The following is an 18,103-nucleotide window of genomic DNA, read 5'->3' as shown; positions in this document are numbered from 1 at the left end:
AAAATAATTTCACAATCAAAAACAAAAGCACAGTAGCGTCCACACTCCCTCTTTAGATTTTTTTTCAGCAGTTTTTGAAATGTTCCAGTATAATTTTTTTCATGCCATAGTTCACAGTAATTTTGCATTTAGTCTAAAAAGACAAGTCAATCAGCGGCGCCACATTCTCAGTATTTTCCTTCTTGTCCTCTGGACTCCACTTGATAAGAGGTGAGCTCAAGTCAATTAACTGGGGGAGGGAGGGATAATTTGTGAATAATTATTACACATTTTAATGTTTAACAGTATACATGCTTGAAAGCAGGATGTTCAGAAATATAAAAGTGTTCTTAAATGCTCTTATAACACTTCATTATTTCATAATTTCTTACAGCTTTCTCTGTGTAACAGCAGAGTACGAATAATATCAGAACTTATCCTGTCTCTATCCTCACACATTCCTCTTACCTGTCCACCCCAGGGCTTTGTAGAGGAGGTTTTAATCAGGTCTGGGGAATTGGAGAGATCAATTAATGACTTTTCAGCTGGGCGTAGTGCAGGTGCAGGAGCGTCCACTAACAAAACCTATAAATGCAACACATGCAGATTAGTTAAGCTTTTCTGTGAACATGTGTGCCAGGGGTACATTATTAACATTCATATTTTGGGAATAAGACTACAAATGCTATTTAAATTAGATACAACTTAAAAGCTTGAAAGACACTTTAAAAGACACCTTCCTATTATATCACCTCTTTAATATCCTTTGTCTCTGTATTCTTTTGCAGGTAGTCGTCTTTGGTGTCCACCGAGTTTGGAAGTGTTGGGGGCTCCATGTTGATCTGTGAAGGCTCTGGATCACATGAGGAAGGTTCACAGGAATCCTGCACAACTGTTGGCTCACAGGAAGTAGGTCCCTCAGGCTCATCCTCCATATTGAAGACTAGAGAGCAAGGCTGGAGATCTGCTGAAGGGCAGGTATCCTCACCGGACACTGAGGATGGTTTATCTTCGTGATTCTCACTCTTCTTAAGGTTCTTTGAACTACATAAATAAATACTGAAATAGATTTCAACTTGTATGAAAAAACAGAAGGCCAATAGAATATTAAGTGCCACTCTGTATATGTTGTAGTTACATTTGGAACTTGTATTGAAACACTTGTTTCCCAAACACTAGTTTAACAATAAAATAATTATAAAACAATTCACCTTGGATTGATGGCCTCTTGGCTGGAGACTGATGTGTGCTCTATGTTCTGGTAAGGCTTGCTGAGGCGTGACACACTCCTGGGCGTGAACCCGGGGATGCCAGATATACGACGGTTGACTGGGGTTGGAAGAGCAGAGGGTCTCCGCAGTTTACTCCCCATAGCCGAGGGGGTCAGGAGGCCAATAGGGACAGGACCAGCTAGATTATCTGTAATACTTCAGAGAGATGTATTGGAGTTAAGAGAAGCTTTTAAAGTAAACCAATTGTTCTAAAAATGCATTGTAAAGTTTAGTGATAGATCGATATATCGGCCAGGCCGAATAATCGGATGATATTTAGCCATTTTGAGAAACTGCATCAGCCGATAACAGTGTAGCCTTGGCCGATTAACAGAAGTGTTAACTTTCCCTTGTATCAGTTCCAAAATCTACCAATAGATTTGTCAATGGATAGACAACACTTTGCTTTCTTGTTTGTTTCACTTTAGAAAATTTGTGAACATCTGATTTGCAGTTGTTAAATTATATCATGTTTATAACCATTTATATACTATTTACATATTGGTGTCGTCCATTGAAAAACCCATATCGTTCGACCACTAGTAAAGTTACCTCTCCACACTGCATGCAGACAATAGTCTCTTCGGCTTCATGATACGAGAGACATCAGGGGAGGAGTAAACTATAAAAACCAATGGAAGTTAGCATGTAAGAGATCAGATGACTCTATGCAATAATGTCATAACATGTACATGTAACATTTCACCCCAAAATCAGAAGAACACAAAGAAAATGAAGCCTATTTTAGGACCATTAAGACTTTTCTTTTTGCATTGTGAATATTAATTTTTTCAACAGCACAGTCCACCTCAAATTCTCATTATTGAAACGCACCTAGACATTTTCTTTAGAAGTTCTTTTTTTAATAATGATGATTTGTATTACTGTAATATATTAAAGGGGTCATATACATTTTTTATTATTTTAAAATATTCCTTGAGTTCACTTATAATATTAGTAAAGATGTTTTGCACAAAAACAGTCATATATTTGTAAAATATGATCATTTTCCACCCTCATTCTGGCCCTCTGTCAGAAACGCTCAGATTTGGTGCTGCTTCTCCTTTAAGACTTGAGTAAACGGCCACTGTTATGATTGGCTCTCTGCTCTTGACTGATCTGCTCTCTCTACTTGCCATTCACTGCTCACCACAACTAGGCAGGCTACACAAGTGATAAGGTAAAGTAGGAGTTGATGTGTTGTTGTGGAGATGCAAATATCTATCACAGTGTGCCATCACAATGTGGAGGAAGTAGAAAACTAGTAATTTTGGCAGCTTGGTTTCAACAAATAGTCTTTTTGCCGTGAGGAGAAAGTTTTGAGTTCTTAAAATTACAGTATGTGTTTATAGTACGATGACCTCTAATATGACATACGATTATGGAAAATTTGATTCCTCATGTCATGACTCCTTCAGTTATTAGTGTATTACATTTTGACCAAATCACTGAAAAGATCTCAAAAGAACGAATGAAATGAAAACCCTGTAAAAAAAAAAAATATTATTTCACATTACTGTGATGAGACCTTTTACGCGATGGTCCTAAAAAGATACGTCATGTCTTTGAACAAAATATAATTTCTAACACTATGTGGCCAAAAGTTTGTGGACACCATATGTGCTTGTTGCACCAAAGTTAAAACCACACAATACCCTAGTATGCCATTGTATTCAGATGTATTATGATTTGTCATCACTGAATATAACAGAGTAACCAAAAACATGTTAATTAGAAGGGGGTGTCCACATACATTTGGGCATTTAGTGTATTTCTTTTTATGGTTTTGGGGTGAGGTTCCTCTACACTAACATCAATAAGGTGTCCTCACCCTCTGATTTACGCACTCCCTTCAGGTAGTTTATGGGTGTTGGCACCACTGGAGCTTTAAGTTTAGGGTTGCCCCTAAGAGCACTTTCAGTCTTAGCAGCAACTGCAGGGATGTTGGATGTAGAAGCGGTCTTTTCTTCAGTAATCTTTGCTGGAGTCTGGTGCGGAGTAGGAGGACCTGGATTCAATTTTTTAATGGGTGTAGCTTTGACAGGTCTAGGGAGAAATTCTGAGCCCCTCCGCCCCTGTGTAGAGATGGAGGTTCGCCTACTGACGGGGGGCTCTGGGTTTCTGGTCACAACAGAGGATTTGCGACTGGAACTCGGCAACCGACTCACACTGCTCTGCGAATGTATACTGATGCTGTTTGTGCTGGAGTTCAGAGATGAACTGAGTTTGGCTGGTGAGAGAAAGGGTGTTGAGAGTAATTAGTAACATGACCAATAGATAGCAGCAGATACCTGAAAATGACTGCCGTTTAAATGGGACAAGTCACCCAAAAATCAAAATGATGTCATAATTTACTCACCCCTATGTAGTTCCAAACCCATATTGTGCTCCACAAAGGAAAAAATTTAATCTGGGTTTAGGACAACATGAGGGTGAGTAAATTATAACAGAATTTACATTTTTGAGTGACTTATCCCTTTAAAGAAAGCAAATTTAGGGTACAACGATGCAAAGGAGATGTGTCTCGCAACACGCATAACAGCTTCCCAAGTTTATGTGAATTTGAGGTTCCCTGACTGTAAATAAAGCCTTTTGAGAAGTAAAAACAATTGTTCGGTTTAGAATAAGAATGACAGTCACCTTTGCCTCCTGGAGAGATAGTTAGACTAGAGTTGATGCTGGACACAGAGGAGGAAGAGGACGATGTGTTTCTCCTTCTGTCCATGACTCTTGAGTTCTGAAGTGAAGGAGCTTTAAGTGCAGACGGAGCTCGCAATTCTGTCTACATGATTACAAAGAAAAATGTGTCTTGAGTGATGAATCCCAGTTTGTAAAACTTTATATTACTTTGTATTTTCAAAAACCTTAAATTTGAGCAATGAAAAAATGTGCTTACATTAAGCACACAGTGTAAAGCTATAAAAAAAAAAGAAAAGAAAAAAAGGCTGTTCACTCTTCAGGATTCCCAAATCTATTGAATTAATTAACTTTTATGGTAATTTATGATTGCTGGTTAAGCTCTTTGAATATTTTATAGAGATTGCCCTCACAAATTGCCAATAAAAGGCTTCATCAGCCAATAAACAAGGACAATTGCATCTATGTGAACTTCTGCAGTTAATCCAGGCTGGACTTCAAAGACATTGGTCATTAATCTTACAGTTCATACAAAATCGATATTTAAACACTGACCCTTAACACTTACTTAGTTTAATAATTTTAAACCATGACTTTAACTATACAGAAGAGGGGAACTGGCCCCCACAGTGAGTCTGGTTTCTCCCAAGGTTATTTTTCTCCATGAATCAACATCTTATGGAGTTTTGTGTTCCTTGCCATAGTCCACTTCAGCTTGCTCACTGGGGTTATTAATACAATTATTATTTAAATACTTATTTTTAAACGTAATTTACAATCATATTTTATCTAATTACACAAAGATGACTCATCGACATTATAGATATTACAGATTTATTTTTTGTTAATGCCTGATCTTCTGTAAAGCTGCTTTGCAATGATGTGTGTTGTAAAAAGCGCTATACAAATAAAAGTTACTTGACTTGAAAAAGCAATTTCTAGCTGATGAAACATTTAACAGCTGAGCATAACTAGAAAACCATTTATTCACCATGGAAATTTCCATGATTTTTCCATGACCATCTAAGATTTTACTAATTTCCATAACTCTTTCAGGCCTGAAAATCAATTGTAAAATTTCCTCTTATGACCATGGGAATATTCTATTTGACACATTAAATAATTCTTTTTTGACATTTTAGGTTGTCATAATTTTAAAAATACTAATACTCTTTAGCCCAAAGTATAATTTGGTCTTTATGCATATGCTAACATATGTGCACATTTATCCTGCATTTTCCTGCGTCCGAAATTGCGTACGGTCACAGTATGTACTGTCTTTGATGAAGGACACACTTCTCAGCTGGTAAAACAGTATGTTCTTTAGGTATGCATGCTTGTAGTATGAATAGATTCTGGACATACTTCATCCGTGGGACGTGTGTATTATACAGTGACCCAAATATATGATGTTATAACAACAATCATAAATATAATTTACTCTGGTTTTGTTAAAAAATGTAAGCACAAGAAACAACTTTCTTGGTATATAATGTATATAATTTACAGTTTAGAAGAGCTGTTCGACTCATGGTTCTCCGCTGCTCTTTTAAATCCAATGTTTTGAACGTGACGTCTCCTCAGCTGCCGAGAGATTATGGGATCATAAAGTGTCCAGTCGATCCGCATTTCAGAATCTCGCCGGATTAAAGGGAAAGGAGGCGGCGAGAACTGGCGTGACAATATAAATAATATTTGAATTATACACTTAACCAAAAAGACACACACACAGGTGTCAGACAGCTGTCCGTAAATCTCTCTCTCTGTCGCACTGCCATCTTCGGTCGGACTTTATCCCTCTCGAGTGCCAATTAGCCTGATTAGGGGCCAGGTGTGCGCAATCACGACCCGACCCCGCCACAGTCTCCATTGGCATTCTATATAGTAGCCAAGTATGGATATTCTGAGTTTAGGAAACAGTGCATTTTGATATTATGCTTGTCATGTGGATGTGCACGTCAAGAGCACATGTGAGGAGGTCAAGAGGAGAAACCTGTATTTATACAACACGAGTCTGTAAACTGTCAAATGGAATTTACTTTGAAATGCTAGATCGTTTGGCAGTACGCATACACAAGTGTACATTTAATAACCGAAGTATACTTTGGGGTATACACTGGTAGTATATTACACTGACTGACAAATAGTGTTGATTTTACATTTCCATTATAATGTTTTGGTATTATAAACGGTACTAGATACTGAAACATGTATGCTCTTTTTACCTTGCCCCGAGAAGGAATGCTGTTTCTGGTAGTCCAACTAGTGTTAAATGAAGAATCGCTGACATCAGAAGCGACACTGGTGTTATCAGAGAGAAGATCCTCAGAAGAACCTCCTCTACTTGTGTTTCTACTGCTGGGACTGCGTTTCAGCCCAAAATTACACTGAAAGATATAAATAAAACCAAAGTTAGATCCTTTTGTCAAGTTCTTACCAACAACAAAAGCATTTTCTACAAAAAGAAAACTAGGGAGCCATACTTTGCTAGGAGGAGCAAGTCTAGTCTTGGTTGCAGGTGGTGGTTTTGCGCTGGAGGAAAATCGTGAACTTCCTTGGGCTGTGGGCTTGCTTGGTAACACCCCACTATTTGCCACAAGGGCTTTGCCTCTACTAGCCATCTTAGGCTGCGTCACAGCAGGTCTGACTGGACTTGACGTACTGAGGCGTGGCTTTCCAAACCCAGGTGCCCCTCTAGTCTTCAGTGTACGCTTCTGAATAGCAGGTGGAAGCAGCTTCATCGGGCTGTCCTGCACAAGAAAGGTCTCACGTTTTATGGGACTGAGAACATGGGCTGGTTTGCTGAACACGCGCAGTTTGGCAGTGGTGTCCTCTTCAAATGTCTCAGTGTCATCAGCTTGGCTCGAGGAAACCACGTTGGTCTCAACAACAGAGTCCATAATGGTTTGCTCGAGGTGGCTGGCGAGTTGATGAGCCTCTTTGCAGATTTCTTCAAACTTCTCTCCTGTGAGTGGACTCCAGCTGGTCTCCTCTCCCAGAGACAGCCCACTGCTCAAACTCTCTTTTGCGTGAATCTCAACTCCATGGGAAATGCATTTCTCTTTATGACCAGCTGGACCCAGGAAGACTTCATCCTCAACATCGGGGTCTCCTTTGGAGCTATGAGGAGATATATATATTTTTAAAGAACTCTGAAACATCAATTTGGATGTACACTGCCATTCAAAAGTTTGGGGTCACTTGACTGAAATGTTTCCCAAGATCTTAGAAATCTTTTGACCTAAAAGCATACTTTAAAATGTTTTAAATTAGTTTTGTAGACAAAAATATAATTGTGCCAACATATAAACGTTTTCATTACACAACTAAAACTTTATTTAAAAAAAAAAGTTTTTTTTTTAAATGGATGACTTATGGATGGACCAAATAATAAACACAGCCAATAGTTGCCCACCATTGAAATCCAATACTTTTTAAAAAGCATCCCAGGGTAATACCTCAAGATGTTGGTTTGCGAACATGTCAAGAGCACATTTCTGCAAATTTTAGGCAAAGGGTGACTACTTTGAAGATGCTAAAATACAATATAGTTTTGATATATTTGGGAGGGGAACAGTTCACTAAAAACGCATTGCCCTAATAGCAGGGCATGTTGTCACACTATATGGGGAACACTGCCACAAGGGGAAAAAAAAAATTCTCTGCCAAATTTAAAAACGATGTGTGCCAACTAGCCCTGGTCTCCCCTAAGTGAAAGTGAATGTGCTTAAAAAAAACATCATAATTCAGAAAGTGTAACAATATAGTAATTAAAATATGGTTTAATGGTTAATGTGGAGTAAATTATTAACTGAAAACAAACCTGGCTGGTGACAGTGAAACATCGAAGTCAAATTTCTCCTCAGCCAGTGAAACAAAATCTAGAAGTGAAACAGCCACAAAAATAATTTACAGTTCACAACATGACAGATTAACATTCACTTAATGCTAAAAAAAAAAAAAAAAAATGAATCAGACTAGATTATGATGTTTTTTCCGACTAGTTCAGAGAGAAACGTCCTTACCCCTGTGAATGAGTGATGCCATCTTCAACAACCATAAAAACGAACGGAGGCCACAATCCTGCAAACAGTTTTGAGTATAGGTGGGAAAATTTAGATTTCAGCACATAGTTTTATTCTATTGTAGTTTAAACCCTTATAGACACATCTATAAATACCATATTAAAAACAAGCATCTTTATCGAGGTAGCCATGTATAAAGATAACGAGTCATCGAGCTCGTGCAGTCATACGGATAATTTGTAGATTCAATATTAATTCGACAAACAAAACAGACATTTGCCACTACATATGATCAGACACACTCACTGTTTGTTTGTCAGAGTCGAACAGTTATATTTGTTGTTTGTAGTGTTGTCTGATTACAGTAAACAATAGGAACGAGCGAGCGAGCTGTTTCCACATTTCAAATTCTGTGGGCAGGATGATTTCGAAGATCACATGACCTGAATACCCGTGATTGGTGTAGGACGTTTTCCGGTGCGTTGACGTTGTGGATAATACAAATAAACATTTTAAATCATATGGCAGGCGTTCAAAGATAGAAGTAATAAACCCATACCTGCCAACGCTCCGGATTTTTTCAGGGTTTCTCCCGTTTTTCCAGTCCTCCTCCCCTCTTTAATCCCGATTTACAATTTTCTGCATTCACTTTACTCACGAGTATATTTTACAACAACCTCTGTAGTTCTATCATCATAGGAGAGAGAGTTACGTTCAACTACCGTGTTTGATTATATCTGGAGAAAGAAAGTGCATTACATTAAAAGAGCAAAGTTGACTAAAGATTTCAAGGAGGGAGGTCTACAAGCCATTGACTTTGATTCCATAAATGGTACTCTGAAAATTAACTGGTTAAAAGCTTTTTTAAATAACAACAACCTTTGGTTTCATATTCCCAGAGAAATTTTTAAAAAATTGGGAGGGATAGAATTTTTACTTGGATGTGATTTCACTCCCCAATGTCTCCCTGTCAAACTATCCCAGTTTCACCAGCAAGTCTTGTTGTACTGGAAACTTTTATACAATCATAATTTTACGCCACATAAGACCCCAATATGGAATAATAGATATATCACAATAAGAAATAAATCACTATATAATAAGGACTGGATGGAGAAAGGTATCTGGTCGGTGCTTCATTTAGTCAATAGCAGAGGATGTTTTATTTCATATGAGAACTTTTGTCTTAAATATGATATTATCTGTAATCGGAACATATTTGACTCTATAATCAAAGCCATCCCCAACTCTATTATACGTCTAATCAAAGGATTCCTTTCAACCTCTAATTCCACCACCCTGTGTCTCCCATCACTTTTAATTGGAGGTTACGATTTCAAAGAAACTACATTCTCAAACAAATCTATCAGAAATTTGTTTGATAATATTTTATTTCCTTTTGTAGGTTATAGAAATTTGATATCTCAGTTCTTCTCAAAAGAAACCATTTACAGGTTACGAACTAATTATTTAAAATTCCCATTAACCCCCAAAGCCAAGGAAATCCATTTCAAAATGTTAAATGATGTTTATCCTTCCAGTGAATTAGTACGACAAAGATTTGGAATTGAAACTAGAAATTGTGTATTTTGTGATGAAGTAGAAACCACTGATCATTTATTTTTTCATTGTATGTATGTAGAGGCTTTATGGCTTGACATTCATGAGTGGCTCTTCCCAAAGGTTCCTCTTCTTTCAGATTTCTCTCAGAAGGACATTGTCTTTGGACTTGTTATGAACAGTTACAAAGATGATTTTCTGGTTAATGACATTATTATTTTTGGAAAATTTTATATACACAAATCGAAATATTTGAAAGTAAAACCCAGGTTTTCTGCATTTCACAATGCTTTTCTTTCTTACACAAAGGCCCTGCAAATGATGAAAAGTAAATATGCACAAAAACTTTTTGAAATAATTGAAGAATATGATTTAAAAAACAAACCCTAGCTTTTTATTTAAATGGTTTTTTTTATTTTTTTATTTTATTTTATTTTTTTTTTTTTGTTTTCTGTAATGCAATTTTGCACCTGATTTCATTGTTATATTGCAATGATATATGATTGTTGCCATGCTGTTTCTATAGTTCAATAAAAAAAAATAAAATAAAAAAAAACCTTCAACTACCGTGTTACGACAGTAAGTCACCGTTTACGAATACCATACAAATGAATGGTGAGAGCCGTAACCTGACACCAACCTGTCGCAAAATCGTCCGTAACTTCTCTCATAAAACGTAATTTTATCGTTGAAAAACGCCACCATTGTACTCATTCAGAAACTGTGGAGCATATTTTATTTCAGTGCACAAAATACAGTCAAGAAAGAAACAAGCTTTTTCAGTCTCTCAGAATGATCAATCAGAATAATTTCACAATGCAAGGTTTATTAGGGAAAACATCTAGTAACATTTATCACTTTGTTATTAAGTATCTGAGAGACATAGACTTAGACAAAAGGATTTAAATTATTATTATTTTTTTTTTTTAGCTAAGTTCCAATATCTCTTGATTCACACTCCAGCCCAGTCGGTGGCGGTAATGCACCGTTAAGTTGGTTTGCCAACCGCCATAAAAAACAAAAGAAGAGGAAGAAGAAGAAAAACGCCACACATAGTTCATCCCAAAAGTATTTGTAGTGTAAAACATGTTGAGGATTATCAGGCAGGCAGTCTATTAATTAAATGATGAGCTGTTTCCTCACCAAAGCAGTTTATTCAGCAATGAGGCATCTCCTCCATAGACGTGTGCAGTGCATCCACTCCCAATGGGTTTAGTTGGGGCGCCTGCAGGATTTAATCTGAGGGTACGCACAGAAATATGCCTACCCGCACAGAAACCCTACCCGGCACGAACGATACAGTCAGATTTTAAACCCGAACCCTAAATCGCTTACCATGTAATTTCTTCTCCTAGTATCCTCTCCTAGTATAGCTGTATTTTATGTGGTAATATAGGCAGCATTCTTAACAGTACTGAAACAGTAGACATCCAAAGATTTATTAAGGGAAAAAAGCATTGACTAACCGTTTATTGCAGAACAATATGGAATATGGATTTAACCACTGGATTCTTACGCTAGATTCACACTTCATGAGCATTGTTCATGAAATAGCCCTTTATATATATATATATATATATATATATATATATATATATATATATATATATATTTTTTATTTTTTTTATTTTTTAAATGTACACAGATTAATTATTTTGGTAATTATTACACACTGTAATAATGTTTACTAATATTGATGAGGATCCTATTATAGTCAAGATCTGAATTAAAACCAAAAATAAGGTTACACTAAATATTACATTTTTATTGTCATAAAACATACACATAACTCAAAGACTTTCAAATGTAAATTAAACCACAATAGCCATTTACATATCTCAAGTTTAACAGAAATTAACTACTTTATTACCAAATATTACAATAGAAAAAAAATTATATTCCATAAACAGATGGAAACAATGCATTCATAAAATGGGAATGAAACTACAGTAAAACAAACAAAAATGACCGAAGAAATCTCATACATTTTTCTTTCTTTAAACTTATATTATTTAATGTGTATACATTCAAATGAGCCTACATACTAATTCTTGTTTAAATCCTACACCACATGCTGTTGAATTCATTTTTCATATTCCCAAAACGAATAATAGCTCCAATAATGAATAAATATACTTCACATTATTATCACACTATTTCATAAAATGGCATTTTGACTAAAAACTGTTTATGCTATAGTGTTTATATTATAATCTGTTGTTTTGGGGTGTGGGGATTATCAAAATGAATAAAACCAAAAAACACTCTTAAAATAAAGCACACTGCTACATTTTAGGCTTGTGCACAAAGCTCTTAGTGTACCCTCTGTGACCTCTCTTGTTTTTCATTTGGTTACTTTCAAAAATAGGAAATTAAAAAAAATATATAAAAAGTTAAATATGTTTTTGCCAGAGTAAAATTTACAATAGTAAATCTCATGGACAGACAGCATTTTATTCCCTTTGCCTTATATTCCTGTCCAAATGCACACACACACTCTTTATTAAACAAGAAGCCCAAAACCGATCTGCCGTACCCTCTTAAGTTGTGTAACGGTGAGGCATTGCAGGTATATCTTTTCCCATTTACCATAAATTATTACACCAAAAGGCTTATCAGGCAGTTCTTCTAAGGAATCCTAGCTGCTTTCTAAAGATAAAAAAAAACAAAACATACAACTTGAAGGCCAATAGTGTACCTTATCTCAAAAAAGTGTGTTCATAATGAAACTAAGCAGCAACTAGAATAAATTGCTTTGAAGCAATTTTGAAAAAAAAAAGGAAATTAGTACAACTATATGAAAAGAAAATGCCAACATATCAAGCCAATACCACATATAAAATATATTTAATTTGAAAAAATGTCATCATGTTTTTGCATCTTTTTAGATGCAACACTGTCTATTATCAAACCACACCTTTTCCAGCAAATGAATAAAAAAACAAACAAAACCAAGATTTGCCAAGTTTTACTATCTTGCCAGTTCCAATTTCCAGACTGACAGTGGACCAAAACTTCAGACCTTGTCCTTAACATTCCCAAGTCTCAAAGAATCACTGACATGGTCTTGACATGGGTGATTCTGGATTAGAGAGAGGTCTCCAGGCTGTGCAGTGGACTTCCAGGAGTAGGAGGAAGGATAGTCTTTGCTAGATCTTTTTGGTGATGGAAGTCCCTGTTATCTGAAGCATTATTATTCTGATTGGGAGAAGATAGAATTGGAGGCAGTGGGTGAGGGACTGTGTTGCGTTTAGTGGGGGCATCGTCCTCAGGGTCTGTGTCATCGATAAGGGGGATGGCTGGCTCAGAATCCTCAATATGGAATTCTGGGTGGCTCATGAAGTTGTGAATGGAGCTGCGAGATTCTGGTGTCTCCAGGCCTTCGTAAGGGGACATTGAATCCCGGAAAGCATTCACTACACGGATCTGAAGAGAAAAACAGAAGATTTTTAGTGGTTCTTTGACAAAACTTCACAAAGGAGAAAGATGAGTGAAGATGGCGTCAAATCTGATGACAAATATTCTTTATAATTCTTATTGTTCAGAACCTCATTAGACTGGAGATCATTACCTGTGTCTGGATTCTGTTGAGACCTCTGCACCACAGAACCTGCCCCCTTCTCATCTCCATTTCGGCATGGTCAATTTCATCCAGGTCTTTCATCTCCTCCAGCTCCTCTTGAGGGATCTCCTCCTTCTGGGTTCCATGACCTGCTGTCATCAGGAATTTCAGTCGACTCGTGGGAATGGTGGTGACAAACTGTGGGACAGAGGGTTTTAGTGAGGAATATTATGTATCGCTCTTTGCATTATTGTCATATGTCAACAGGGGTAAAAATGGGTGCATAATGGGGTGCATTTAAAGGCCTACCTGACCCCAGAGAAGACAACCAAATCCAAGGAAGACACACCACAGCCACTGGTCAACTTTGAGACTTACACAGCTAAAAGGCTTCCCTCCAAACTGCACAATTAGGAACTAAACAGAAAATTATTTGCCAATGTGGTAAAGAAAAAAAAAACAAATTCTCTTAAAAAACAAACAAGTATTAGTATTTTACACATCTTGCTTCTCATGTGAATTTATCTTATTTAAGGATGTTTAGACATTTTTACAGACATATTTTGAAAAAATCTGGCGTACCTGGATAACAAAGGTCCCGAATACTATTGTGCAGAAGACCAAGTTATTGAAGATGCCTTCAAAAACATTTCTCTCACCGTGGATCTTTCGAGCATTGATTTCGTTGAAGAGCTGCATCATCACAAAGGTGTTGAAGACGATGGTGTAGTGCTCTGAAGGAGGGGCATGAAGAGGGGCATTCCTGCCACTGTCAATGTCAAAAATCTGCTCACCTGTGAGTTGGGTAAATAAAAATAAATATATGAGCCGATTTTTGTCTAGCTTACTCTGCTTGGATCCACTAGTTACAGTATCTTGGGACAGTGCTCACCAGCAAACAGCAGAGTGAAGATGATGGTTAGCTGATATACTGCATGTCCAAGGATATTCTTCATCATGGTGCGGGAAATAAGGGGCTTGTTGCGGCCGTAGGGTTTCCGCAACAGTAAAGCCTCAGTGGGAGGCTCTGTTGCCAGCGCCAAAGATGCAAATGTATCCATGATTAAATTCACCCATAGCATCTGTACAGCTTTGAGAGGGGAGTCCTATGTGGAGAGTTGGAGTATGAATATTCAGTTAAAGGGAACAAACAGTATAATGGAAAGTTAAAAAAATTGTTAATCAAAAAATGTATTTTATTTAACCTGTATGATGTTATTTCTGTGAATAATTACTTAAATACCAGTATGTTCCTCACCCAAAGCTATCGCTGACTTCAGAAGACTTGAAATAAAAAGACTGAGGTACTTTTATTGTGTTTTATGGTTCTTTTTGGAGCTTGGCCTATGTGGTCATTATGAACTTGTATAGAAAAAGCTATGTAAACTCGTAAGCTCTAACAAAAAAATTATGAAACTCTGAAAAAATAACAGCATACAGGTTTGGAAAAACATGAGGGTGAGTAAATAATAAATTTTTCATTTTGAGGTGAGTTATTCCTTGAAAGGAATGGGAAAGACTGAAGTGTTTGAGCACAGACACATGATACTTGGAAGAAGTATTGGAAAAGGTGAAACAACTAAAGACCCGGCATACTCCAGGGAAGTTCTTTGTTTTTCACTAAGCGCCAACATTTTTTTTCGAAACAGCTGAAAAAGGACACACTGTTTGTGAACATATACTGGCCACACCACTGGGGGAGGTGTTTTAAAGTGCATTCAAGTAATTTGTAATTTCATGTAATTTGTCATGTTTACATTCTACATTCATGGTGCTAATGCGCTAACACTCTATACGTTGCCATAATATGCACTGATTATACTCTGTAATTGTATTTTATGATGACACTGATACCAATGCAAAGATGGCTTTATAAAACCATCTTATTGGGCAGAATACAGACAAAATAATGATGATAGGCAAACCTTACTGCGGGCAGATGTGTGAATGGCTTTCGCTGCAGATGGCACATTAGTGAAGCACCATATAAAACAAATGGGCACTTGAGAGTATTTGAGTAGATTTGATTCCTTTTCTTGACTAACAAAGAAACTGCATGATATGTTCTTGGAAAGTCTCTCTACACGAATGATTGTACAGATGTAGGAAAGTTTGCACCAGTTAGCTAATAAATGTTCATGTTGACTGACTGAACAATGTACAACTGAAAAATGTGTCTGCCTCAAAGTAGGTGGAGCTTCAGGTCACACCTAATGATGACACAGACCAATGACAGTAAGAAGGTGCTTAGCAGCCGGTACAAAGTTTTCCTGGAAGTTCGCCCTGGCGAGCTGTAATAAACCACCGAAACAAACTCAAAAACACATTTGTTACACCTGTTTGTTCTTCGATTTTGGATGAAGTGTGCTGGGGCATTTAGACTGTAAGAGGAGAAAGAAGTAGAATTCTAAGGTCTGACCTGTGTGATACAGGCTCCAGTAAACGCCACAATCACAGCCACAACATTGACCGTCAGCTGAAATTGGAGGAACTTGGAGATGCTGTCATAGACATTCCTTCCCCACATCACTGCTTTTACAATGCTGGTGAAATTATCGTCTGTCAGGATAATGTCTGATGCCTCTTTGGCCACATCTGTACCAGCAATGCCCTAAGAGACAAATCATATCAAGCTCAACATGACACATCACTGTCAAATGTTATTAACAATGTGTCACAAGTATGTTTCTTCTTTCACTTATCATAGCTTCATAATCATTTTCATCTGCATCTGTCAGGTCTATTACAGTGTTGGTTTAGTAATGCAAACTTAAGTTTTTATGAAAAAATAAGTACATTATGTATCTTCTTTGGACAGGTAAAGGACAGGTTTAGACCGCTTAATAATCTGAAAAGTTTTACCATTGCAAATCCAACATCTGCTTTTTTCAACGCAGGGCCATCATTGGTTCCGTCTCCTGTAACAGCAACTACTTGTCTTTGTTCTAAAACGGTGCTATCGATTATGCCTTTGAGAAAAACCAGAATGCTTCATATGCTTCAATCATTCAGATCATAATATACGTATATCACAAGAGTTAAAGTTATAGTTCACCCAAAAATGAAACTTTTGACACCATATACTAACCTTAATGGAGTTTCAAACCTGTATGACTTGCTTTATCCGTGGAACACAAAAGGAGATGTTAATCAGAATAATATACTAAGTCACCATTCACTTTCATTGCCTCTTTTTATTTTCATACAATAAAAGTGAATGGGGACTGAGGCTGTCATTCTGTCTAAAATTTCCTGTTGTGTTCCACAGAAAAAAGAAAGTCTTTTTGATTTGGAATGAGATGAGGATGAGTAAATACATTTTCATTTTTGGGTGAACCATCTCTTTAAAATGTGATGCAGATGATCTTATTACCTTTTACCAAAGTATGCTTATCAGTAGGAGAAGATCTTGCAAGTACACGCAGTTTGGGCCAGATCTTGTCAAGACGTTCTTGCTCGATCTGAAAAGAGGGTGAGAGCTTTGCTGTTTACCTTCCATCTCAATAAAGAGTACTAAATAAAAAGCTTTTGTTACCATCTCACCTCTCCCAGGTTATTGCGTATCCGCCTATTGAACTCTTTTCCTTCAATGCACAGGAAGTCATCGCCAGGATGGAGAATGCCACACTTGGTTGCAATAGCTCGAGCTGTGTTAATGTTGTCCCCGGTGACCATGCGCACAGTGATGCCTGCTCGCTGGCACTTTTTAATAGCTTCTGGGACCTGTGATATAATACCACCCAGGAATTAATTGTCAACAACCACATGCTGACTTTGAGCAACTAGGACTCGCTTAGGCAAACAAGTTTGTTATTTGGAGTTAAGACAAAGTTCGTCTCTATTTAAAGTGACGGTTCAAATAAAAAATCTAAAATTCTGTCATCAATTACTCACCCTCATGTCGTTTCAAACCTGTGTAACATTTGTTGGTGAGCTATTCCTTTAAGGATCACTTTTACTGTATATTTGAAGTATATGAAAGAGAATTTGTCTGGTGAGCAGTTACCTCTGACCGAACAGGATCCTCAATGCCCACTATACAAATGCATGTGAGTCCAGTCAGTATATCTGTCTCATCGTCCCAGTCTGGTTCCCCATCTGAGAGAGGAAAGTCCCTGTAGGCCAGGCAGATGGTCCTCAAGCCCTCTGAGGCCATGGGCTCAATCACCTTTTTCACCACGTCTTCCCGATCCCTGGGCTTAAAGACTTTGGCATCACCATTGGCTGACAGGACTTTACAACACCTGGGAAAATATTCAATGAATAGATAACAAACATCTATTGATATACACAGAAAAAATACAGTCTTCACTAATTATTTCAAAACAATTAGTATTACTGAGCTTTCATTAATTAACCAGTATGCTATTATTTAGTGGTTCCTGAAGGTGAAGTGTGTAATTTCTGTTCCACTGGCATGTTTTTTTCTTCCATTGGTCAGCCAAGCACTGGTTAAACCAATGTTGCTGTTTTGGGCTGGTTAGGATCCTCAAACAAAAAGAGCAATGATTTGATAGCGCCACAGAAACACAGTGTTAACCATTTTCGAGGAAATCAACCTTCGAAGCTCTTACTTGTAGTTGTTTTTACATATTTAGCTGAAATAGGATGGGAGACATTTTTTACATTGAAAAACTTACACACTTTACCTTTATGGAAAGAAATACTGCAATGTAGTTTCTTAACCCAGAGAAACATTCTTGTCGAAAATGCATACTTACTTCTTCAGGAGGATTTCTGAGGCTCCTTTGCTGAACATACGGTAACTTTTGTCAGAGTTTTTTAGGACTGTGCTCATGGATTTCCTCACTGAGTTAAAGGTGTATACTTTGAACAGATTTTCCTCTGGATATTCATTGCGAATCATTTGGTAATCTTTTCGTAAGTCAAGGGAAAACCCCAGCAAGGCACATTCTGTTTTGTTCCCAATTTGACGGGGCAGACCGCCGTCTTTCTCAGGAGGCTAGAGAAACATAAAAGGTTAATTTACAAAAATTCTAATCTTACAAAAAAAGATCCAAGGGGGCCTGGGTAGCTCAGCGAGTATTGACGCTGACTACAACCCCTGG

The 18,103-nt window shown here is 37.2% G+C and overlaps 2 protein-coding genes across 3 annotated transcripts in view; both read right to left on the bottom strand.

Moving 5' to 3' along the window:
- Positions 1-12: 12 nt before the first annotated feature.
- Positions 13-8,319, bottom strand: gtse1 (G-2 and S-phase expressed 1). Its single transcript, XM_052119970.1, has 12 exons — positions 8,219-8,319; positions 7,913-7,970; positions 7,711-7,768; positions 6,371-7,007; positions 6,113-6,274; positions 3,891-4,032; positions 3,082-3,480; positions 1,803-1,872; positions 1,191-1,406; positions 732-1,023; positions 448-564; positions 13-229 (listed from the first exon to the last, which is right to left on the bottom strand). The coding sequence occupies exons 2-12, from the start codon at positions 7,932-7,934 to the stop codon at positions 134-136; spliced, it is 2,211 nt and encodes a 736-aa protein (XP_051975930.1). The 5' UTR covers positions 7,935-7,970; positions 8,219-8,319; the 3' UTR covers positions 13-133.
- Positions 8,320-11,394: 3,075 nt separating this feature from the next.
- The window catches only part of atp2b1b (ATPase plasma membrane Ca2+ transporting 1b), a 28,448-nt gene continuing 21,739 nt past the window's right edge, over positions 11,395-18,103 (bottom strand). For both annotated transcript variants that reach the window (XM_052119968.1, XM_052119969.1), the window contains 11 exons: positions 17,756-17,997; positions 17,041-17,278; positions 16,578-16,757; positions 16,408-16,495; positions 15,897-16,003; positions 15,454-15,645; positions 13,927-14,140; positions 13,617-13,828; positions 13,344-13,451; positions 13,044-13,232; positions 11,395-12,898 (listed from right to left, as the gene is read on the bottom strand). In XM_052119968.1, the coding sequence (XP_051975928.1) occupies positions 12,560-12,898; positions 13,044-13,232; positions 13,344-13,451; positions 13,617-13,828; positions 13,927-14,140; positions 15,454-15,645; positions 15,897-16,003; positions 16,408-16,495; positions 16,578-16,757; positions 17,041-17,278; positions 17,756-17,997 (2,109 nt within the window). In that variant the 3' untranslated portion in view covers positions 11,395-12,559. The remainder of the gene's footprint in view (positions 12,899-13,043; positions 13,233-13,343; positions 13,452-13,616; positions 13,829-13,926; positions 14,141-15,453; positions 15,646-15,896; positions 16,004-16,407; positions 16,496-16,577; positions 16,758-17,040; positions 17,279-17,755; positions 17,998-18,103) is intronic.

Source organism: Xyrauchen texanus, chromosome 46 (assembly GCF_025860055.1).
Source record: "Xyrauchen texanus isolate HMW12.3.18 chromosome 46, RBS_HiC_50CHRs, whole genome shotgun sequence".
Lineage (NCBI taxonomy): Eukaryota > Metazoa > Chordata > Actinopteri > Cypriniformes > Catostomidae > Xyrauchen > Xyrauchen texanus.
Note: the sequence above shows the minus strand (reverse complement) of the source record. Positions and strands in the feature narration are given on the sequence as shown.